This window comes from Chlorocebus sabaeus, chromosome 9, assembly GCF_047675955.1.
Source record: "Chlorocebus sabaeus isolate Y175 chromosome 9, mChlSab1.0.hap1, whole genome shotgun sequence".
Lineage (NCBI taxonomy): Eukaryota > Metazoa > Chordata > Mammalia > Primates > Cercopithecidae > Chlorocebus > Chlorocebus sabaeus.
This window is the reverse complement of record NC_132912.1, coordinates 14309567-14333680: the sequence shown is the minus strand read 5'-3', so window position 1 is coordinate 14333680 and position 24114 is coordinate 14309567. Positions and strand designations below refer to the sequence as shown.

Here is a 24114-nt window from a genome sequence, read left to right as displayed (position 1 = left end):
CCACAAAAAAAAAAAAAAAGATGGAGATGAAGGAATGAGATTCTCATGGAGACAATTTAGTTTTTTATTTCCTAGGAGAAAGTTGATCATGTATATCCAGATAGGAGAAGAGTCACAAAGAGAATGGCACTAGACTGGAAATGGAAGTCGCATAAGAAGGTTTACAAACCTACAGAGAAACCTGAACACATGGGGAGAGATTAGTGTGAATAATGCAATGATAGACGGAAGGGCTCGAGGAGTTGGTTGAGTTTTGTGTCAAACCTGCTATAAATATAGGGCCTTGGAACAAGGACTTTGTCTTCTCCACCATATCATCAGAACAGGAACTGCTTCCAGCACATAGTAGGTGCCTTACAGCTATTTGTTGAATGACTACATGAATAGAAGAAATGATTAGGGAACCTAAACACTGTAATACAGAATAAGATTATTTAAGTCAGTACCAAAGAAATAAGGTCCAGAGTCCCCCAGAAATGGCAATAATCTTTTATATAAGGACAGCGAGTTGCAATCAATATGTTGGGTCTAAAGATGTGTCAGAATGCTAAGACTCTGGACAAAGGATGTACTTATCTGGTTAAGTGAGAATTAGGTTGCAGCCTGCACCTAAGGTGACGTAGAGAAAGAGTTAAGAATAGAAACTTGGACCCCGTGCAGTGGCTCACATCTGTAATCCCAACAGTTTGGGAGGCTGAGGAGGAAGGATTTATTGAGGCCAGGAGTTCGAGACCAACCTGGGTAACATAGCAAGGCCCTTTCTGCATAAAAAATGTTAAAAATTAGCTGGGCATGGTGGTGCATGCCTACAGTCCCAGATATTCAGGAGGCTGAGGCGGCAGGATCTCTTGAACTCGGGAGTTCAAGGCTGCAGTGAGCCATAACTGTGCCACCATACTCCAGCCTGAGCAACAGACAGAGACCTTGTCAAAAAAAAGAAAAAAGAAAAAAGAAAAGAGAAAGAGAGAGAGAGAGAGAAAGAAAGAAAGAAGGAAAGAAAGAAAGAAAGAAAGAAAAGAAAAGAAAAGAAAAGAAAAGAAAAGAAAAAAGAAAAGAACGAAAGAATGAACTGGAGACTACCAAGGAGGTGATCAAGAGGTGATAGAGTTAGTGTAGATACTGAAGTTCTTTAGAATGCTGATGTGTGAACTGGAGGAGAGAAGGATGTTAATTAGGGATGAAAATCATCAATGAAGGAAGAGGCAGGGGCAGTGGACCAACCTGTGATTCCATCTGGAGGACAGAGTGGCTCCCCCTATCTTGGGGATGTCTTGTGAGTACAAGAACTGCCGATGGAAAGAAGGGCAAGGGATGGGACATCTTCCTTAAATCACATTGACAGGTTCATGCGTGGTGCACATGTGTCACATTTATGATGCAAAAGTGTCCTGGCGCCTTGGTGATGGCATAGATGTGTGTAGTCACGTTTAAGGAGTCACGAGTTGAAGTAGAGATGTTGAATTATTCTCACAGAGAAAATTCCTCAAGCCTAAAGAAGTTCAGAAAAATCTCATCTTTTCCATTGCATTATGCCCTGACCTAGGTCTTTGCCATTTTTCTTTCATTGTCTATTTTTTCCAAGTGACCAGCAATGCTGAATGAAACAGTCAGTCCTGATTTATGTGGACTCCTGGACAGTGTGCCCGCACGCGCACGTCCACACACACACACACATACACACTTATTTTTTTAATCCTCGGCTATTCAGGAACAGAGTCCACAAATCTGTTTTTGAAACTTTCTCTAAAAAGAGGCTACAGTTATATGCCTCTAAACATCTGGCCAAACTGCAAAAAAACCCAGTTAACTATCCAGATGTGAAATTCACACTGGGCTGAACATGGGTTTTTAGAAGTACCCACGCAGTGGGATTTCTTTTTCAGCTTTCTGTACACAAACTGGAAAAGCAGCTCAGTAATGGTGTTGACTAGATCCATTCTTGTGGGGGTCCCACTTCTTAAGAGAGGAATGAATGATGAATGAATGAATGAACGAAGGAACAAATGCAACAGTACTCTCAGCTCTAGAGAGAGCAAGCTACAGAGCCCAAAGCGGCTGGATGCTCCCGCTCAGCCCCCCTCGCCTGCTGCCCTGGGTGAGCTGCCCTGTGGGTTGGTTCAGATCACTTTTCCTGGCTCAAACGCGTTACCTAAGACACAGATCATTCGTCAAGTGAGCAGGGTACACAGAGAGCTGTAGGCAGATTATGGAAAGAGAGAGGGAGGAGAGAGAGGGAGGAGAGAGAGCGCGGGAGAAGGAGAAAGAGAGAGGGGACCAGGGCGAGGAGCGGAGCGGGCTTCTCCAGGAACAGCGCTTTGCCGGCGCTGGGGATTCAAGTTAGGCCGGGTGGCGGTGCAGAGGCGCCACCCGGGAGAGGGGAGCCACCACGGCTCCCGACATGGCTCTTTTCATGTGGGATGCTTAAGCACAGCACACAGGGAGAGTAACTTGCAGGAGACAGAAACTGGCATGAGGATTCTGCCACCATGGAAGGGCTCCTGTCTCCGATGAGGACGAAGGTAAGGGGAGTGGATCTGGATTTCTTTTCCTTCTGCTTGGAGGGACAGAAAAGGCTCTGTGCATGGGAGGAGGCTCACGGAGCTTTTGTCTTATTTCAGAACTAGGCTGGCGATTGCAACTGGATCTCTCAAAGAATAGGCTTGCCTGCACGGCAGCGCGATCTGAGGGGAAGGGGAGAGCAGAGGGGAGCGAGCCATCTGTCAGCGTGGACAATGGGAACCTCAGTAAATGAGTTCGCCTCTCGGTTGATTAGACAGCCATATTTTAGCAGGATTTCCAATCACTCTTGCTTTGGGGCCGTGCAGCCCTCGGAGCTGTTCGTTTGCAGGAAGTACCAATTTCTCAGACCGTATTGCTGTTTAGCAGGAGGAGTAACACGTTTAAGGCAAAGAGGGTGCCCAGCTCCCACTTGAAATATCCTCTTTCCTCTTCCTCCTCCTCTTCTTCGGAGCAGGAGGACCAGGGAATCCTCTCTGTGGAAAGTAGGTTAACGCATTCTGGAGGCCAATGTGTTCTCGGAAAACTAGCAGACCTGCAGAAAAGATTTCAGAGCACTGCTCTAGCCTGACATCTTGAACTTGGTCCCGTAACATTTAGAAATGTTCACGGGGAACTGGTTTTAGTCTCCTGAAGACTCTAAGCACTTGTTCTTCTTGGCTGGAGTATGCTTTTTCACTTTCAAGAGATGCTTTGAATGTGGGGTTTTCCATTATAAGCTTAGACGATGAAGGTGCTATTTGATATCTGCTATATTTACCTATAACTCTGAATGGATAGGTCAAAAGTTTTCAATAATGCTAGAAATATTACTTTTCTTAACCAGGAATTTCGAAACAAATCAAGGGGCACATAGCTCTCTAAGCACACAGCAGAGTTAAAGTTAATAGGACAAGGCTTTGATTTACCTCATCTGTTTGTTGCCTGGTTTAATGATTCGGACACAAATAGACTCTTTTGTCATTGAACTTTTTTTTTTTTCCCTGCTGGTTAATGAGCCTGACCACAATGTTTTCAGGGAATGTTAGAAGTAGGTCTTGTGCACGAAGACACCCCCACCCTTTGCGAGAATTTCCCATCTCTGTTATGTTCGCCCATATCTGAGAGTCATTCATTAGAAGGATAGTCTCAAGTGAGCGTTTGTTACAAAGGCTCTAACTCCAGCCCTTCAACGGGCTGGCAGACCTTCTTTGAGATCCCCTTGGTGACCCATTTTTTCTCTCTGGGCTTGTAGCTGGAGTCCTGTTGCTTTACAGGCAGTACACTTTAATCCAAGGTACCGTAGAAACATCAGGTCCTGTTTCATGATCCCCTACCACAGCAAAGAAAATGGCAAATGACACTGGCATCCTAGCTCACTTGATTGACAGGATGAGGTTTGAATGCTTTGGGGAATGGCATCGTAAGCTGTTCATTTGACCAGGTTTTCAAATTGCAAACTAACGCAGTATTGTGCAGTTTCCGGTGCGTAACAGATCTGTGGATCCGAGCTCCTAACCTCAAGCGAGGACAACTCTCGTAGACTTGGAAGGGAGTTCCCTATGCAAATAATCAGGACCCAGGCTCTGTGTAAATCACACTATGAGCTGATTAAAATGGCATGTGATAGTCGGGGGAGAAATGGACGTCAGTGGGTCAGGCTGCTCACGTATTATATTTATCAGTATCACTCACATCATGGCTTGTTCCTTGATCATCATGTTGTCTAATAAACATGAAACTGTGGGGTTTGGTTCCTACCAAAGTTTAAACATAAAATCTCTACATAGCAAATAGATTCTCATTCAAACCCTTCAGTTTTTAGGTTTCAAGGGATTTGTGTATGCATGTGTTTTTAAATTGCTTCTGTGAATCCTTTTTTAGTCTTTTTATTTCTGATGCTGGGAATGGATATTTCCATATTGAAAATTCAAATTTCATTTGAATTCAGTGACCTACAATATCATCATGACTCAGGGAACAAGACCCGACTGGCAAGAGGAGAATCCCATTGACAAGGCTTGGTTTTAGATCCTAAGTTGCTCTGTCCAAATGTTGTTGAAATTACCCAGTGATATTTTTAATTTATCCAAACACATATCCGTGACAACGTGGTTGCCATACTTAAACTTTGATCACATTATGCCTCCTTAAGTCTGTTCTGAAATATTTTCTCCCTTTGGTGAGGATTTAGCTTGAAGTTTCTGATTTCCTGGTATCATGATAGGTAGACAAAGGAAGCCTCCTAGAGCTAAATTTTGGCATGTTATGGTTACTCAATAACTTATGGACAGTTTAAAGCAAGCATTGAGGTAAATTGGACATCATGCAATAATTTCATTATGCCATGTAATGGACTTAACCAGTCTAAATCATGGGTGCTTAATGCATTTTTGTCTTGGGATTTGCATAATTGGCACATAAATATGCATGAGATTAACTGGAAATGGCAAAACAGGGTGAGAAAACGTTCATGAGCATTGAAATTAAGGCAGTTGCAAAGAAGGCACCTGAACATACTCTGTCTCCTGGGTGGGCAGCCACAGTTGACATACCTAGAAACAGACAGGGTGGCAGCTGGCCTCCCCTAATCACAGTTAGTGTATTGTCAGTGATACATGGCCATTGCACAGCTTTGGCTTTTGGCTGGATTCACTTGGGCACACTGCTTATTCTTCTTTATATATATAATGCAATCTAAAAGAGTCTGATGGATACACTTCTAACTGGCCTTCTGGCAGGCCCTGACACAGGTCTCAGGATTCCAACCATAGCAAATGATGTTTGCAGAGGCAGGGGTGAAGAAAGCAAGAAAAAAAAAGAGAGAGAGAGAGAGAAGGTGATTGAGTGGTTTCTTCTATGAGAGTAAAGGAAATCATTTTATAATCAATCATCTCTGTGCATTTTTTTAAATGTGTCCTTTTAGTTCAATTTTTAATCCTCCAAACTTCATAATTGCCTCTGATCTTCTGAGCACTGCTTCCAGTGAATGAGGCTGGCAAAAAACAAACACACAAACAATCAGAAAACCTTCCCTCATATTCAGTGTCTTGTGATTCATGGTGGCTGCAAAATTTGCAGGGAGCACTTTGGTAAGGCCACATGAAATCAGGCCAAGTCTTTACTTTTCATGACTGTGAGGCGGGTATTTTGAAGAAACTGCAGCATTGAAAGAAGATGGAGGGAAAGGGAGGGGAAGAAAAGAGGAGAGGAGAGGACAGGGGAGAAGAGGCCAGGAAAGAGAAGTAGGAGAGGGGAAGGGAGGGAAGATGGCTTGATTGGAGCTCTTTTTTATATCCAAATAAGATTATAGCTATGTTTTTACCAAAAGTTTGTGCAGTAAATAGAGTGTGGATGGAAATTTACCCTAGAAAGGAGAGTCGTAACTTTTAAAAAGTTGATTAACTATTTCATGTGCTAATTTGAGTTTTTCTGAATATTCCAAAATGGTTTCCTTTAATACTTGCTTTCAGTTTACAATCACCTAACTGCCCAGAGATGGTGTCTTTTTGTCTGTCTGACCCCGTCTTATTTCTCCTACAAAGACATGTCCTACACTGTACTTCAGATACTTTTTTAAAGGCATGCTTCTGATTTGTGGCATAAAGTAACTTTCTAAAGGAAGTCTTCTGAGAGGATCTGGTCATGTAATGAAAGGGGCAATTAAGGGGAAATGGAAGCAGATCTTTTAAAGAATGAGCATTTGAAATTAGCACAGGAATCATGTCCGGCGAGTCCCACTCTTTTGTACCCGGGGATAATAGTCAGCCACACATAGCTAGAGTTAGTTCAAGAATTGTCTTTCCTGATCATGCTATATTTTTGGAAACAGATTAGATACAGAGGTAAGATGTCAAAATTCTAAAATTGCACACAATATAGAATCAAAAGGAGAATAAAATACATACAGTCAAAGCTCTATGGCTCTTTAGGGCAATTATTATAGAGTATGTGAAACCCTTAAAGTCACTTAGAATTATTCAACATCTGCTTGAAACTTTACCAGGACTCCATGATAGTGCCTGGAATGATCCACTGTGTTCCACCTGCCTGTACATGAATTCAGATCAAACACTGGAATTTCTAATGTAAAGAACTCTGTGAACCTGAAATCACTAAGGGTTAAGGAATGGTTAGCCTGTGTGGGATGACTGTGGAAGGCTTGACAATTACTTGCAAATACACTAAATATCACACAAGATTTTGCCCAAGCCAATGACAGCCTATACTTTATCTTAATGGAGACTTGAGTAAGAGGAGATTTGTTGGAGCTGAAGAATGACAGGTTTAGATTAAATTCAAGGAAATGTTTGCTGACATCAAAATGTTTTCCTAAGAAAGTTTAAGACAGTTTCTGATCTGAAGGGGCTTCTGAGATAGTGTTCCAAGAAAGGGCCACATACACAAAGCAACTCCCAAATACAGGAGGAGACAAGAAACCAAAGAATGAGGACAAAATCCAGTTTTTTGGTAAAGGGTGATTTATTTGGGGAACTAACAAATGGAAGCATGGTCTTTGGCAGCAGAAAGACAGGGAGATCTCCATAATGTTATGTCACCCCCAGACCCAGGGCTTATCTACCATAGGAAAAGAGTGTGTGTGCTCTGGGTAGGACAATTAAAGGCAAGCCTACAGAACAGGCAAGAATGCTATGCGTGTCACAGCCTATAATTTGTGTGATGACATCAAGATTGACATGTTCTTACACTAGGGATGGTAAATAAAGTAGGAACCAGGAGGCATTCACGGAACTGGGGCTAATCAGAAGTCAAAGTGGCAGATTAGCATCCAAGATGGAGTCACTTCATCTCGGAGTCACTCCTCAAATAGGCAAGGGATAATCTTACCAGAAAAGGGATTCTTCTACCTGAGAACCCAGGATGAGCTGATGCAGACATTGTATAGTTTAATGATGCTATTAAATTTTTACCATAAAGCCAATAAAACCAGAAATAGGTTTGTGTATGATGTACACATCAGATTCTCTTACAAAGAGCTACTACGATGCATTTATTAAACTGCTGACCTCAGTTGGGTGCAAACAGGAAACAACTTTATTCTTTTTCAGAACAACCCCCTTCAAGGCATCTGTGAGTTGTGGGAAGACTGTCGAAGGCTATAGGACAATTTATTTAGTTAATGAAAAGGAAATGTGAAAGGCACCGTGGCTTATCTCTAGACAGACTACCTGCATTCAGATTGTAGCTCTGATACTTACTAGGGTGTACGTTTTTTGAGCCTCAGTTTTTTTGTGTATAAAATGTATGTAGTAATGGGACTTATAGATCACTTTCAGAAGTTAATACATTCATGCCTGAAAGGTCTTGGTACCTCATAATAAATGTTAGCTATTACTAGTACGAATGTGTAAACAAATATATGAATGAATATGTGAAGAAGTGCAAATCTCATGACCAGTGCCAATGGAATAAATTGTCATTGTCATGAATACAAGTGGGAATAGCAGATGACCTGTCTTCTGGGTGATGCTTGCAAGATTCCTGGGAGGTCAGGGTGCAAAACCCCTGTCAAGTGTGCTCAAAGAGGTCAGAACAAAACAGATTCCTTTGAAGAGTAAATCAACTCTCATGACAATAAAGGCTTTCACGACAAATAATTGTGATAGGTGAATTGTGTAGAAGAAGAGACTGTGGATTCAGCAAAGCCAAAAGGTATCCTGTGAATAAGATAATAACAATTTTTCTTTCTTCCATGCTTTAGCTCTTACAAAGTTGGACACAGATGATCTCATGTGATCTTTATAGAAATTACAACCCAGAAATCAACAAGCTGTGAATTAACCACTTCCACTCCCACCCCAGAACCGGTTGTTAGTCATTTACCAGCACACCACTGCCTGGGACCCTCACAAGAAAGTCCAAGAGTCTCCTCTGGACTTCTAGGTTTTTCATGACTTGGCGCTCAGCCACCCATTCTGCCTCGTCTCTCTTCTGTATTAGAAATTCAGGCTTCAGCTAGAATTCCAGTCACCTGAGATTGTATTTAAAAGTGAAGATTCTCAGCCCTCTCTTCCAGATATCCCGACTCACTGAATCCAAGAACTATGCATTTGTGACAAAAGGCTAGAGGACTCTGATGCAGGTGATCTTCCCACCATGTGTTGAAGAAACACTGGGTCTACCCTCTGTCTATCCACCAGGATGCCCTACAGCTCCCTGAGCCTGGTGTACTTTCCACCTTCTAAATCTTACAGCGCACTCTCCTCTCTGGGGACATCTCCTTTCCCATCCTGCCCTGTCTGTCTACCCTGCTGACTCTAATGCCACCTTCACGTGGCAGCATGGATGCCACATCTTCTGGGAAATCTTTGAGCCCCAGGACCGGGCTAGGTTTCCATCACATGCTCCGCTTACCTTATTCCTAGCCTTCCTCACACTATACCCTCACATATTTATCCATTGCCTTTTGCAATGGACCATGAGCCTCTCTACTATACTGTGTTCTCTTTTCTTTTCCTTTCCCTTCCCCTTCTTCCCTTCCTTCCTTCCTCCTCCCCTCTCTTTCTATCTCTCTCTCTCCCCTTCCCTTCCCTTCCCTTCCCTTGCCTTCCCTTCCCTTTCCAGAGACGGAGTCTTGTTCTGTCACCCAGACTGGAATGCAGTGGCATGATCTCAGCTCACTGCAACCTCTGCCTCCTGGGTTCAAGCAATCCTCCCACCTCAGCCTCCTGAGTAGCTGGGATTACAAGTATGCACCCGGATGATTTTTGTACTTTTAGTACAGACGGGGTTTCCCCATGTTGGCCAGGCTGGTCTTGAATTCCTGACCTTAAATGATCCACCCACCTCGGCCTCCCAAAGTGCTGGGATTACAGGTGTGAACCACCATGCCTGGCCCTGTTCTTATGTCTTTATTTAACTTTATTGGCATATATATGATGTACTTATTTTCTGGGGAGATACGATAATTTCATACATTCATATAATCAAATCAGGGTCACTGGGATATCCATCACCTTAAATACTTATCTTTTTTTGAGCTTCGAACATTCTAATTATTCTCTTCTGGCTATTTTGGAATAGACTATTGATTCATGTTAACTATCGTCACCCTGTTGATGTATGACACCAGGGCTTATTTCTTCTAAGTGTATATGTGTCCCATTGTATCTTGTTCATCCTTTTAAGCCTAGTACATAGCATGGGACAGAAATATAGGGCCTTCATACATATTTATTGATTCAGTAAATGAACAAGGAGCACCCATAGGCTCTGTAAGGGTTCATGGGGTTTGATAAACGGCATGAAGGCCAAAGTAGCTTGTTAGAACCAGGGTAGAACTATCTCCATGAAACAATATGGGCAAATTCCACAGATTGAAGGCAATCAGGCAGAATATTTGGGGGTGAGTAATGGGCAGGCCATTTTGTTGCCCTTTTCCTATCCTGTTCTTTGGGTGAGTAATAATAACCATCATTGACTGACTGTTTGAATAGCTGCAGGTGTAAAGGGGGCTCTACCAGTGAAGACGCCATAGCTGGAGGTGAACGCTGACTTTGGTTTGGGTCCATTTGTTATCCCTGACTTCCATTTGGAACTTGAGATTCCACAATGTTTCAGTGACTTTACTTTTGTTGAAAAGCAAATGATTATTTTCCAGATAAAACAAAGCTGTGCTGACTTTAGGCAAACAGGAAAACATGCTGACTTTATTTTCACTTACTTCTAGTGTATCTCCAGAGAGAGCAAACTGGCTAGAAACAGTAAAACAAAATAGTTTCTTGTATCATTATGAAACCATATTAATATTTGAAGTAATGATGCATGAACAATAATATATTAGTACAATATAGCAATACATAAAGAATTATTCTAATAGTCATAATGCATTGAAACAATATAATATTGTAACATGTTTTAGTATATATTCACATATTTATAAAACATGTTAATATATTATTTATATAACATTGGCACTGATTATACAGTATAGTATGTTAATAAAATATGTTTATATATTAGTTATAAAATATATATTTTAAGATAATATTTTAATAGTGAGTGCAATAGTTATTGCCATTTATTGAGCATTTACTAGGAAGACTTTTTTTTTAAATTTCAGATTCAGGGGGCACATGGGCAGGTTCCTTACAAGAGTATATTGCGTGATGCTAAGATTTGAGCTTCTGTTGAGCCTGTCACTCAAATAGTGAACACAGGACCCAATAGAAAGATTTTCAGTCCTTGCCCCATCCTCTCCCTCCCCTCTTTTGGAGTCCCCAGTGTCTATTGTACCCATCTTTATGTCCATGAGTACTCAATGTTTATCTCCCACTTACAAGTGAGAACATGTGGTATTTGGTTTTCTCTTCCTGCATTAATTTGCTTAAGATAATGGGCTCCAGCTCCATCCATGTTGCTGCAAAGGACATGGTTCATTCTTTTTATGGCTGTGTAGTATTCCATGGTATATATTACCACATTTTCTTTATCCAGTCATTGTTGATGGGCAGCTAGGTTGATTCTATGCTTTGGCTATTGTGAATAGTGCTGTGATAAATACAGAAATGCAGGTGTCTTTTTGGTAGAATGATTTCTTTTCCTTTGGGTATATGCCCAGTAATGGGATTGCTGGGTCGAATAGTAGTTCTGTTTTTAGTTCTCTGAGAAATCTCCAAACTGCTTTAAACAGGGGCTGAACTAATACGCCTTCCCACTAACGGTGTATAGGCGTTCCATTTTTTTCTGCAACTTCACCAGCATCCGTGAAGTTTTGGCTTTTTAGTCGTAACCATTCTGATTGGTGTGGGTGGCTTTCTCTGCGGTTTTGATTTGTGCTTCTCCGACGATCGGTGATGCTGAGCATGTTTTCATGTTTGTTGACGGCTCTGTCTTCTTTTGAAAAATGTCTGTTCCTGTCCTCTGCCCACTTCTTAATGAGGTTATTTGTTGTTGTTGTTTTTCCTTATTGATTTAAGTCCCTTATGGATTCTGGATATTAGTCCTTTTTCAGATGCATAGTTTGCAAATATTTTCTCCCATTAAATAGGTTGTCTGCTTACTCTGTTGATAGTTTCTTTGCTGTTCAGAAGCTCTACTATAAAGATAATGATAATTTTTTATAAATATCTAATTTAGGGGTGTCCAATCTTTTGGCTTCCCTGGACCACACTGGAAGGAGAATTGTCTTGGGCCATGCACAAAATACACTAACACCAACAAGAGGTGATGAGAAGAAAGAAAGAAAGAGAGAGAGAGAGAGAGAGAGACAGAGACAGAGAGAGAGAGAGAGAGAGAGAGAGAAAGAAAGAAAGAAAGAAAGAAAGAAAGAAAGAAAGAAAGAAAGAAAGAAAGAAAGAAAGGAAGGAAGGAAGGAAGGAAGGAAGGAAGGAAGGAAGGAAGGAAGGAAGGAAAGAAAGAAAGAAAGAAAGAAAGAAAGAAAGAAAGAAAGAAAGAAAGAAAGAAAAGAAAAGAAAAGAAAAGAAAAGAAAAGAAAGAGAGAGAGAGAAAAAGAAAGAAAGAAAAAAGAGAAGAGAAGAAGGTCCATGCATAATCTCATGTTTTAAGGAAGTTTATGAATTGGTGTTGGACTGCATTCAAAGCCATCGTGGGCTGCAGGTTGGACAAACTTGACCTAATCCTTACAAGAATTTTGGAAAGCAGACATTTTTAACCTCATTTTATAGATGAGAAACCATAGCTCCAAGAGGTTGAGTTCCTCAGATCTATGGAAATGGTGAGTGGAGAAATCAGGGCTTTGAACCTACCATTCACTGGCTCCATCTTCTTCCCAATACGTACGTGCTCCCTGTTCCCAACCTAGAAATGAAGACTAGGGAGGAGAAGAGGCTGAGCCCCACCTCACCTTACTGTGCACAGGGAATCACCGGATGGGCTAGCTTAGTGTTTAACCCACAAGTTCATGTATTTTTAACCATGCGAATTCTGAAACAGCTTGATTCCTGAATAGCCTTACTGTAGACACTGCACAAACCAGTTTTGGGGTTGCCTGGGATGCAGGACCTGGGGTTTATTGCCAGCTGCATAAGAGGAGAGCACAGGGACCCGGCACAGGGCTCAGGCACAAGCACAGGGAGTGGGACCAGGAGCAAGGCTCAGGCACAGGCACAGGGACAGGGACCAGGCGCAGGTCGCCCCTGCCATTCTCCCAGCCAGAGCAGCTTGCCTATTTCTCAACAGTGAAGGCTTTTGTGCCTGAAGATGAGGCCTGGGCAAATACAGGATGGAAACGCATGCCCCAGAAAGTAGATGAAACACCTAGAAACAGACCACATACACCAGCTGTGTCGCTGCTGGGCTTTCAAAGCCATGGTTGGTTTGCAGCCTTTTCCATCGCGTGCCAACAAAAATCCTGTTGGCCCAGGAGACATTAGGAAGCCTCTGTGGGAGCCGTCTGGATGGCCCCGAGGAATGAGAAAATACACGGGCCATTGGTCTCATCAGAGGGAATCACAGGGCCCTGGGTAGCCACGCCCCGGCGCTGGTGGCCCACAAGGCACTTGCCGAGGGAGATACTCATGCGACTGCGAAAAAGACCTCGGAGAGGCCGCAAGCCAGTGACCTCACGCTGGAATCTGAGTGTAGTAGGAAGAAGGGAACACGACTCAGGAAGCGAGAGGGGTGAGATGAAGATTTCTGGGGATTTCTGATGCCTCAAACATGTAGGCGTTTGTTTATTTGTAGTAATTCTGTTCCTTTTCAGGCCAGACCTGTCTGCTATTTCTCAGGCAGGGGGAGAAGCTTGGAAGCTGCTGGGAAGGGAAAGGTAACCTGGCCGTTCTGGAATCTCGTTTACTTATTCATCCAACAAGGAGTTATTAAGTGCTCGTATCGAGTGTCAGGCAATAAACACGTTTCCTTCTGTCAGAAATGTGCAAACAAAAGGGAAAGTTTAACAAAGAGTCCACCAACGAGACAAAGCGATCCATTCAGTTTTTCCTGAAAACAAATCGGAACACAGCTCTTGGCAAGCTCGACGCAGATGATTTTTTCCGAAGCCGCGTTACTTTTCAGAGTGTGATGCTTTTAATACAAGTGGATGATAGCAATTGGATAAATTAACTCCACATTGATACTCAAAGGGGATTACGTTAATGATAATAACTTAGTATCTTCAAAGGGATAAAAATGCCTTCAGGGGGATCCTATTAAGTCTCAGAAGGTCTCCTTTATCTTACACAAACAACATGAACCTGAACATATTTTATAAACGGGGAAACTGAAATTTAGACATTTCTCCTAAAATTTCCAGGTAAAACAATGTCTTTCACACTAGAGAAACCAGTTTTAAAAATACAATGTAGGATACCATGAAACTCAACAAAGATTAAAGTCTTACTTCATCAGGGTTTTTTGTTTGTTTGTTTCGTTTAAATTAGCGTTGAGAACTCAAATAACCCCCAATTATATCCACAAACTTTCTATTATTCTTTGGTCTCTGTAGATTTTTGGCTGGAGATTCCTAGTTAGCCTGTGCGCGCAGCTGTCATTCACTTTCATACTTAATGTAAAAGAGATTCTAATGGACATGCCGGTGTGTGTGGAAGCAATGGAGCAGGATTTACACATTACCATACAGGCTTTAAAGCAACTTTTAAATTATTTTACAGGTTGAGTAAATCATGCATAGCTCTTGGGTAAGGCTCTTGGGCATGTCATGCTGGGTAGATTTGAAGGATATTAACATTTACTCTATGCTGAGCATAGTTCAACCTAGTGTCCTGGTACCTGCAGCAACCAGCTAATGAACATCCCAACAGGAATCCAGTTAAATATAAAGAGAAGATCTGATGCAATATCTCAAAAGGCAAAAAAAAAAAAAAAAAAAAAAACCCAGGGAAACTCAGGACTCATGTTCAGTTGGCTGGGAGGAGAGTGGGCTATAGGACCAGTTAACCGGTTAGTTCAGCTTGGTTTTTCTGTGCCTCACACATCCCCTTCAACCAGATCCCATGTTCCTTCTGTACAATAAGAGTGCTGACCTCGTTCCTTCCTTGTGCATGACCATCAGCTTTCACTGCAGAGGTCAAAGCACTTCAGGCATTCATGCCGTCAAATACACTTGTACCATAGGTCCTAGGATATGCCAAAATCCCAATGACAACATAGCACTGGGAGCAACTACCTTGTCAAAATAAGCTGTTAAAGCAGCAATTACAGTTTACCAGTAGTAGACACATCCCAGCCTTATGGCTTCTAGGGTGGGGCCAATGAATCAGAGGTGCTTTGTCTACTGTGGTGGTCAGTAACCACATGTGACTGTTGAGCCCTTGAAATGTGACCAGTCTGCCTTGAGATGTGCAATAAGCATAAAATGCACACTAGATTTTGGAGGCCTCATGCAAAAAATATGTATATATAAAAAATACCTTAATTTTTATATTTATTACATGGTGACATGAAAATATATTAGATATATTTGTCTAAATAAATTACATAAAATATCTAATACATATAACTTAAATATAATTTAATATAAATATATTATTAGAATCACTTTTAACTATTTCTTTTTTTGCCTTTTCACAGTGATACATAATATTTGTACATATTCATGGTATACATGTGATATTTTGATACATACATACAATGTGTAATGATCATATCAGGACATTTAGGGGGTCCATCACCTTGAACATTTATCATTTCTTTGTGTTGGGAACATTTCAAATCTAGCTGTTTTGAAAAATATAATGTTGTTGGCTATCATCACCCTACTGTACTATCAAATACTAGAACGTATTTCTTCTATTCAGCTGTAGGTTTGTACCCATTAACCAATCTCTTCTCATGTCCCCTCTCCAATATACCTCTCCAAGCTTCTGGTAACTATTATGCTACTCTCTGTCTCTATGAGATCAACTCTTTTAGTTCCCACATATGAGTGAGAACATGTGATGTTTGTCTTTCTGTGCCTGGCTTATTTCATAATGACCTCTGTTTCCATCCGTATTGCTGCAAATGGCGGGATTTCATTCTTTTTTATGGCCAAAGAGTATTCCATTGTGTATATATGTCACATTTTCTTTATATATTCATCCACTGATGGACACTCAGGTTGATTTCATATCATGGCCATTGTAAATCATGCTGCAATAAACATGGGGGTGCAGGTATCTCTTTGATATACTGATTCCCTTTCCTTTGGATAAATACCCAATAGTGGAATTGTTGGATTATATGGTAGCTCTGTTTTTAGTTTAAGAAATCTTCATACCAGCTGGGCATGGTGGCTCACGCCTGTAATCCTAGCACTTTGGGAGACTGAGGCAGGTGGATTACTTGAAGTCAGGAGTTCAAGACTAGCCTGGCCAACAAGGGGAAACCCTGTCTCTACTGAAACTATAAAAAGTTAGCCAGGCGTGGTGGCAGGTGCCTGTAATCCCAGCTACTCGGGAGACTGAGGCAGGAGAATCACTTGAACCCGGGAGACAGAGACTATAGTGAGCCGAGGTTGTGCCACTGCATTCTAGCCTGGGCAACAAGAGTGAAACTCCTGTCTCAAGAGAAAAAAAAAATCTTCATTTTCCATAATGGCTATGCTAATCTACATTCCTCCAAACAGTGTATGAATTCTCTTTTCTCCACATCCTTACCAGCATTTGTTATTTTTTGTCTCTTTGATAACCACCATTCTAACTGGGGTAAAATTATTGTTTCTTGTGGTTTTGATTGCATTTCCCTGATGATTAGTGATGTTGAGCATTTTTTCATATATCTGTTGACCATTTGTATGTCTTCTTTTGATAAATAATTACTCAGATCCTTTGCCCACATTTTAATGGGATTATTATTATTGTTATTTGCTGTTGAATTGTTTGAGTTCCTTGAACATTCTGGATATTAGTTCCTTGTCAGATGAATAGTTTACAAACATTTTCTCCCATTCAACAGGCATCTCTCCACTCTGTTGAGCGTTTCTTTTTCTGGGCAGTAGCTTTTTAGTTTAATGTAGTCCCATTTGTTTATTTTTGTGTTGTTGCCTGTACTTTTAAGGTCTGAGCCACAAAACCTTTGCTGAGACCAATGTCCTGAATTGTTTCCCCTGTTTTCTTCTAGTAATTTTATAATTTCAGGTCTTACATTTTAGCTTTTAATCCATTTTGCGTTGATATTTTTTATATGGTGAGAGACAGGGTATCCAGTTTTCCCAGTGCCATTTATCGAAGAGGATATTCGTTCCTCGATGTATGTGCCTGGCACCTTTTCCAAAAATCAGTTCACTATAAATACATAGATTTATTTTTATCTGGGTTCTCTATTCCATTCCATTGATATATGTGTCTGTTTTTATACCAATATCATGATGTTTAGATCATTATAGCATTTGGTACTTTTTTTTTTTTTTTTTTTTTTTTTTGTTGGAGATAGAGTTTTGCTCTGTTGCCCAGGCTGGAGTGCAGTGGCATGATCTTGGCTCACTACAACCTCTGCCTCCCAGGTTCAAGCAATTCTCCTGCCTCAGCCTCCCAAGTAGCTGGGATTACATGCACCCACCACCATGCCTGGCTAATTTTTTATATTTTAGTAGAGACGGGGTTTCACCATATTGCCCAGGCTGGTCTCAAGCTCCTGAGTTCAGGCAATCCACCTACCTTGGCTTCCCAAAGTGATAGGATTACAGGAGGGAGCCACCACGCCCAGCCAGCATTTGGTATATTTTGAAGTTCCATCAGGTGATACCTCTAGCTTTCTGTTGTTGTTGTTTTTGTTTTTTCTTTTTTGTTTTTTTGTCAGCATTGCTTTGGCTATTCAGGTTCTTTTGTGATTTCATATAAACTTTAGGATTTTGTTTCTGTTTTTGTAAAGAATGTCATTGGTATTTTGATAGGGATTGCATTGAATCTGTAGGTTGCTTTGGGTAATAGGATCATGATGGTTTTAATAATATTAATTCTTCTGATCCATAAGCATGGGATATCTTAATTTGTTTGTGTCTCCTGTCTTCTTCAGTTTCTTTCATCAGCATTTATAGTTTTCTTTGTAGAGGTCTTTCACCCCTTTGGTTAAATTTCTTCCTCAGTATTTTATTTTTTGGTAGCAATTGTAAATGAGATTTCTTTCTTGATTTCTTTTTCAGCTACTTCGTTCTTGGCATACAGAAATGCTGTTGAATGTAGCTATTAGAAAATCTAAAATTAGAAATGTGGCTCAAATCATAATTGTATTGCACAGCCTTGAGCTAGAGAACATTTATTTCCTCAAGTTTAATGGCTATATGCCCAAGTAGTTTTTTGATTTGTTTTTATATTTTCTAGCAATCCCTGATTGTTCTAGAGACATTTTTAATGTACTATAATTGGGACCTCATCATAATCCTCCCTGGGCTGCTCCCCTCTCTCTCTCCCTTGTCTCATTAAATGGCAGTCCATTCCATCCAGGCACCCAAGCCAACGACTTTCCTTTATATACTCTCCTTTTCTTCCTTTTCACATTCAGTCAGTTTCCATATCCTGTTACTTCCTTCCTTCAAGATATCATGTATTTGTTTCTTCCTCTTCTTTCACATGGTGGACATGCTTCTGGAATAGAAGCCTGCCTCCTCCACCTCCTCCTCTTTCTCCTCCTCCTCTTCCGCCTGCTCCTCTTCCTCTTCTCCCTCCTCCTCCTCCTCCTCCTTTTCCTCTTCCTCCTCCTCCTTGTCTTTCTCCTCCTCCTCCTTCTTGCCCCCCTCATCCTCTTCCTTCTCCTGTTTATTTTTTTTCTTTATTTTTGAGATGGGGTCTCACCCTGTCTGTCATCCAGACCAGAGAGCTATGGCATGATTATTGCTCACTGTAGCCTCTAACTCCTGGGCTCAAGCAATCCTCCTGTCTCAGCTCCCAAGTAGCTGGGGCCACAGACTCACACCACCATACTCAGCAAATTTTTAATTATTTTTTGTAGAGGTGGGGTCTTGCTGTGTTGCCCAGGCTTGTCTTGAGCTCCTGGCTTAAAGCAATCCTCCTGCCTCGGCCTCCCAAAGCACTAGGATTATAGGCATGAGCCACTACTCGACCACAGAGGCCATCTTCTGACAGAATTCTTGCACTAGTCTCCTAGCCAAGTTTCTCATCTCCAACACTCACTTCCTGTAGTCAGTCACTTTCTTACTGGTAGAGCTGCTACTCTGAAACACAAATCTAATTGTGCCATTTTTCTTCTCCAAATTCTTCTCCAGCTGCTCCCATTGCCTACACAAGGAGATTTCCCCTACCCCCCCACCCTTATATGATATTCAAGGCTTTTTATGATCAGGCGCCTGCAGGTCTTTTCAGCCTGAACATTTGTTCCTTCTTCAGGAAGTTTTGCTCTAGTATTGCTGATGCTTCATCAGAAGGTAATGGTTTCCCTGGCCCTTATGTCTCTGTCCATGCTGAGCTTCGTGCCTGGGTTCTGCTCTTTTCCTTGTCTGCCTGAAAATTCTATAGTCCCCAAAAGTTAACTCAGCTTTTTCTACGAATCCTTTCCTGACTTGAAGCTCAGACTTAGGGTCTTCTCTTCCTACATCTCCACTCTCTATATACATATGATACCTACTATACAGATATTCAATGATACTAATACTTTTTGAAAAAAGTAAAACCATCCCTAAAGATTAAGTTCTCAGGCTTGTCCTACATTTGTAGTAAATTTGTGCAGAGTCAAATTTTCATTTGTTAGAAATCCGTCTCATGTGCTGTGTGTGCTATGCAAATAGAAAACTAAGATTCACCTACAGATGTGTGGGTGCAAGATGCTAACAGCTGGTCGCCCTTACCTCAGCCAGAGCAGTGAGGCTCACCCACAGCAAGGGCTGTGTTGGCCTGACTCCGGGGTGATGGGGACAATGATGATATTTGCCAAGTTCCAGCCACTGTGATCAGTGCATGAGTTAGATGTTACCATCCCCGTTCTAAAATGAAGACTCAAAAAGTGAAATCGCTTGCGCAAGGCTCAATAGCCACTAAGGGATATTTGGCTGCCAGTCCCACTCCACTTCCACTCTACCAAATACTTCCTAAACTCGTGTTATGGTTGGTGGTATTCAGAGTATGATATAGAGGCGATGATGACCTAATTCATCAGGAAGAAAGAGTGTGGGAGAAACCAGAGAGCTGTAGTCATGGGGTCCACTTAGGTGCAGAGATAGACAAAGAGCGATTAGGAGCAGATATGAAGACTGTGTAAGTTCGGGTCCCACAGCCTTAGGGCAAACAGCATGTGACCTCTGGTTGGTCTGATGTATGGGCTATTCCCCTAAGGAGCACAGGAAGAGTCATTTTGTTACTTAGTTTTAGATTCAGTCTAGACTTTTGCTGCAGCTTTCAGACCTGAACCCCCAGGCTCCGTGGAGTGGGGAGTTGAAAACATGTTCCTCTGCTCTGCTCCAAGGAGCTTTTCCTCTATCAAACAAATGAATCAGCACAACAATAAAAGCAACTGCTTTAAACAATGGTATATCAGCTTAAAGAAACTATCTAGATTGCTGGCAAGTCTATTTTGCAGTACTGACTAATGTTTTCATGAAGAGTCTTGATAGACTAACAAAGTATAAAGAAACCTCTTTGATAGAGAAACCCAATGAGGTCATTGAGCAGGACGTGTGCTCAGGTTTATAAGCTGTGTTCCAGGAACAGCCAGGAGTCTGTGGAAGCGTCTAAGGTTCCCATTAAAGTGTTTTCCAAGTAGAGTTGAGTTGTATGTAAAATGGCTGATTTGTTAAAATCATGACTTAGTCCAGGTATTCAGAAACATCCAAAGGGTATAAACCCACGTAGATCTCTTTGTAGCTTAAGAACTAAAACATCACTAGTAGAGTAGAGGTCCCCATGTACCTTCCCTCATTATCTCCTTCCCTCTCTCCTCCCAGGTGTAACTGCTACCCTGAATTTGGTATTTATTATCTGATACCATTATTGATATTTATATTACAAACATGTTCGTAATAAAAATAAACAATATTGCGAGTATGTTTTGGTGCTCTCAAGAGATGTTATCTAAGTGTATGAATCATCTGTAATTTATTTCACTCAACAGTTTTAGTGCAAGAGTCACCAACATGGGTGTGTATTGTTATAATTCATCATGGGTGTGTATTGTTGCAATTCATTCAACATGGAAGTGTATTGTTGTAATTCATTCACCATGGGTGTGTATTTTTGTAATTCACTCATCATGGGTGTGTATTCTTGTAGTTCATTCATTTTCCCTACTGAATGAATTGATCAAGTACAACATTGTGTGAGTATACCACAAGTCATGTATCCGTTGTCTTGTGAGTGGACATTTCCCATTTTTTTAACCATTACAGACAGTACTGCTATGACCATTGATATATACATCTCCTTGAGCTCATGGGAAAAAGTTTCCTAGTGTCTGCACCTGGGAGGGGAATTACTGGACTCTGAGGTTCAGGTGTCCTAATATTTACTATATTGCTCTCCAAAGATGGTGACCATTAAAATGTGTTCTGTTTCCCGAAATGACACCTATATCTTCATGCTGTTATGTGACATGTGCATCTATATATAATTAAGGATGATGTCAAAAAAGAAAGAGTGTGTTTCTATCTACATGTGGCGCACTTACTATGCTTGTTTTACTGTGTTCTGAAAATGCAAGTAAAGAGAGATTACTTGATTGCTTTCCTCCAAAATCTCCATCCACCCTCACTCTTTCCTAACATTTACTTTCATTTTTTAAATTTTCTAACTTCAATTTTATTATCCCAATATCTCAGAGACCTCTCCAGTGGCATTGCATTGTATGTGGCATTAGTCCATATAAACTGATCAGAAGTGATGTGATTTTATTTTCTGTACATAAAATTCATAACAATGTAAGGAAACCTGCTAGACTCTGTGACTGAAAACAAGCCCACATCCTTTATGGCTATGGAGGATGGAGAATCGCCATGTGGGAAGGGACAGATGCTAAGCCCTGGAGTTTTAATTACTTTCTTTTGAGGCCTGGCTTCCCCGGGAATTACTCATTATTTATTGCCCCGAGTGCTGGGCTGGGCTCAAGGTGACTCTTATTAGTACCATCTCACAGAGGGCCTCCATAAGAATTTTTATTCTATATTTTCAACACAAGAATCTATTCATTTATTTATTTAGAGATACAGTCTTGCTCTGTCTTCCAGGCTAGAGTGCAGTGGTACCATCATAGCTTACTGTAACCTCCAACTCCTGGGCTCAAGTGATCCTCCTGCCTCAGCCTCCTGAGTAGCTGGGACGATAGACATGCGCCACCACACCTGACTACATTTTTAAAAAAATATGTTTGTAGAGATGAGATCCCACTGGGTTGCCCAGGCTGGTCTCAAATTCCTGGCTTGCGATCCTCCTGCTTTGGGCTCCCAAAGTGCTGGCATGACAAGTGTGAGCCACCACATGCAGTCCACAATAATCTTAAAGACACAAAGAGTATAAGAGGATTGGGGACCACCTGATGACTACTTCATAGTTGAGTACTGGCCCAGGATTGTTTTGTCTGCCATATTTCTTTCAGACCAACAAAGAAAGACTAAAGATTTACTTAGTAACAAATGATGTGGTTCTGCCAAATGTAAGCTAAGGGCCTCTCACTGTTTTGTTCAAGGTTTGCAGAAGGTTGAGTAGGAAAAAAAAAATGATAGGAGAATTGACTCCTAACCCAGCACGGGGCAATATAGACATGCCAAATTCAAAAGAACCCACAGAACAGGAGTCAGAAACATGTTCATGCTAAAAGCTGCAATTTCATTTCAGTCAAAAAATATCAATACCAGGGTAAAGCAATACATTTGAACTTTGTTAATGTTATGTATTTTTGGATTTAATGTAAAATTTTGTTTGACTTTCTAGTTACGTAAGAACTCTTTAGCATGAGGAGATTGTATTTTTAATTGTTTTAGACATATTTAAGGAACTAAAGTTAAGATAAAAATAAGTTAAACCAGCACTGGGGGTCTAGAAGTAGGTTGTTTTTTGAAAGGGATCCATACATCATACATTTAAAGTGAAATCAAACCTCTCCATATAGCCGAGACCCAGCTGGAGCATTTAAATCAGGCTTTCTAAAATCTCAATGATATCAAAAAATGGAAACAGACAGATTTGCAATGCTAATCTTGATTACAAGGGGTAATTCACTCATCTTCAGCTTTGGCTCCTCAGCTGGTCTACCATTTGCCCCCTTCTTTGGTCTTCAACACCCTGCAGCTCCCTCAAAGCTGATGCAGGTTTTCAAAATCCATACCCTAGACCTTGAAGTAGAGAGAAAGACAGAAGTTCCCTGCCTAACCTATCGAGGGTCATTGCCAGATAATTTCCAGTCAAGTATTTCAAACACAGATGGTTTAAGATAGGGAATGGATCACCCAGATGCTGGAAGAGCTAAGAGGCCAAGCAGGGGATAGTGAGGCGACAGCAGGAAGCTGTGACCCTGTCATGGCTGCAGGGACACAGCCAGGAAAGGAGGCTGCTGGAGGGCAGAGGCAGAGCCATCTGCCAGGAGTGAGAATTACAGCAGGGACAGCTCCATCAGTGCCTGCATAGTTAGGAAAGAACAGTTGATTGATTAATAATGTCTGGGAGGGGAGACCATGCTATGAGAAGGAAAGAGAAGATTCTTTCTTATTCTGCCCTCTGACCTTCTGCCAGTGCTTCCCAGTGCCAAAGACGATGACCAGGGGACCTAGGGAATGCACTTCCTGTGATGCAGAGCAGAGCTGGAAATGGGAGGGAAGCAGGTGCATGGAGACAAGCCTCCCAAGCTCGGTTTCCTTTTCGCTTGACCCTTCACTCTTCTCAGAAAACTCATGCTGGGAATGACCATCTATAGATGACCCCATACTCTACACACTGGTGTAGCCTCATCTTATAGCAGGAAAGGCAAATAGGATTCCAATTTTATACCAGTTCTGATTGGTTGCTGTGTTTGGCTAGAGCCCTGTGCTGAGGTTCCTGTGGCTCCATCTGTGCATGTGTAGTCAGGAAAGAATGATATATTGATTAATAATGTCTGCTGTGAGTACAGAAGGGGAGTACAGGCATCATTTGGTATAGACCATCCCTGTATCCTGTCTTCATCAGAAAAATCATACAGAAGACAACACAAAAGTTAGCATCCATGTGGAGCAAGTGTGAACCTTAATGTATCTGCAAACCTGGGTGTACAAGAATATCAATATCTTTATTTTATTAAATTGAATTCATTTGAATCTAAGCCCTCACCTCTCTGGATAGACAGGAATTTCTATCTTGTCACTCTTTTAATTTTCGTGGAAAATGGGAAAAGCCCTCTGCACTGCAATACGTCATTGTCCCTGCTGACAGCTCATTGGAAAGACCACAGTAGGGCAGTAGGGTAACTCTCAGCCTCCCTGCCTTATGTGGAGTCCATGAGTCTCTGCCCAGGCCTGGGGCACTAGTGCTCAGGATCCAGCATTCCCAGGAGCCCCTTGGATCTTGCCTCCTTCCTGGGGCTCTGCCAGAGACTACAGTAAAGATTTCTACTGCTCATGGATGCCTGGATTCCCCCTCTTCCCAGCCAAAGGAGTCTCTCTTCTCTGCCTTTTTTTTTTTTTTTTTTAACTTTTCAGAGGCAAGGTCTTGCTCTGTCATCTAGGCTGGAGTGCAGTGGTGCAATCATAGCTCACAGCAACCTCAACCTCCTCGGCTTAAACAATCC

General features: G+C 41.5%; 1 protein-coding gene across 3 annotated transcripts in view; it reads left to right on the top strand.

The window, feature by feature from the left end:
- Window positions 1-24114, top strand: part of FRMD4A (FERM domain containing 4A) — a 692609-nt gene that overhangs the window by 159536 nt on the left and 508959 nt on the right. Inside the window, exon 1 of one of the 3 annotated variants that reach the window (XM_037983471.2) lies at window positions 2224-2519. The exons of the other annotated variants lie outside the window; for them this stretch is intronic. Coding sequence (XP_037839399.2) covers window positions 2487-2519 — 33 coding nt within the window. The 5' untranslated portion in view covers window positions 2224-2486. Of the gene's footprint in view, window positions 1-2223; window positions 2520-24114 lie in introns of those variants that run through there. 3 annotated transcript variants of the gene reach the window in all.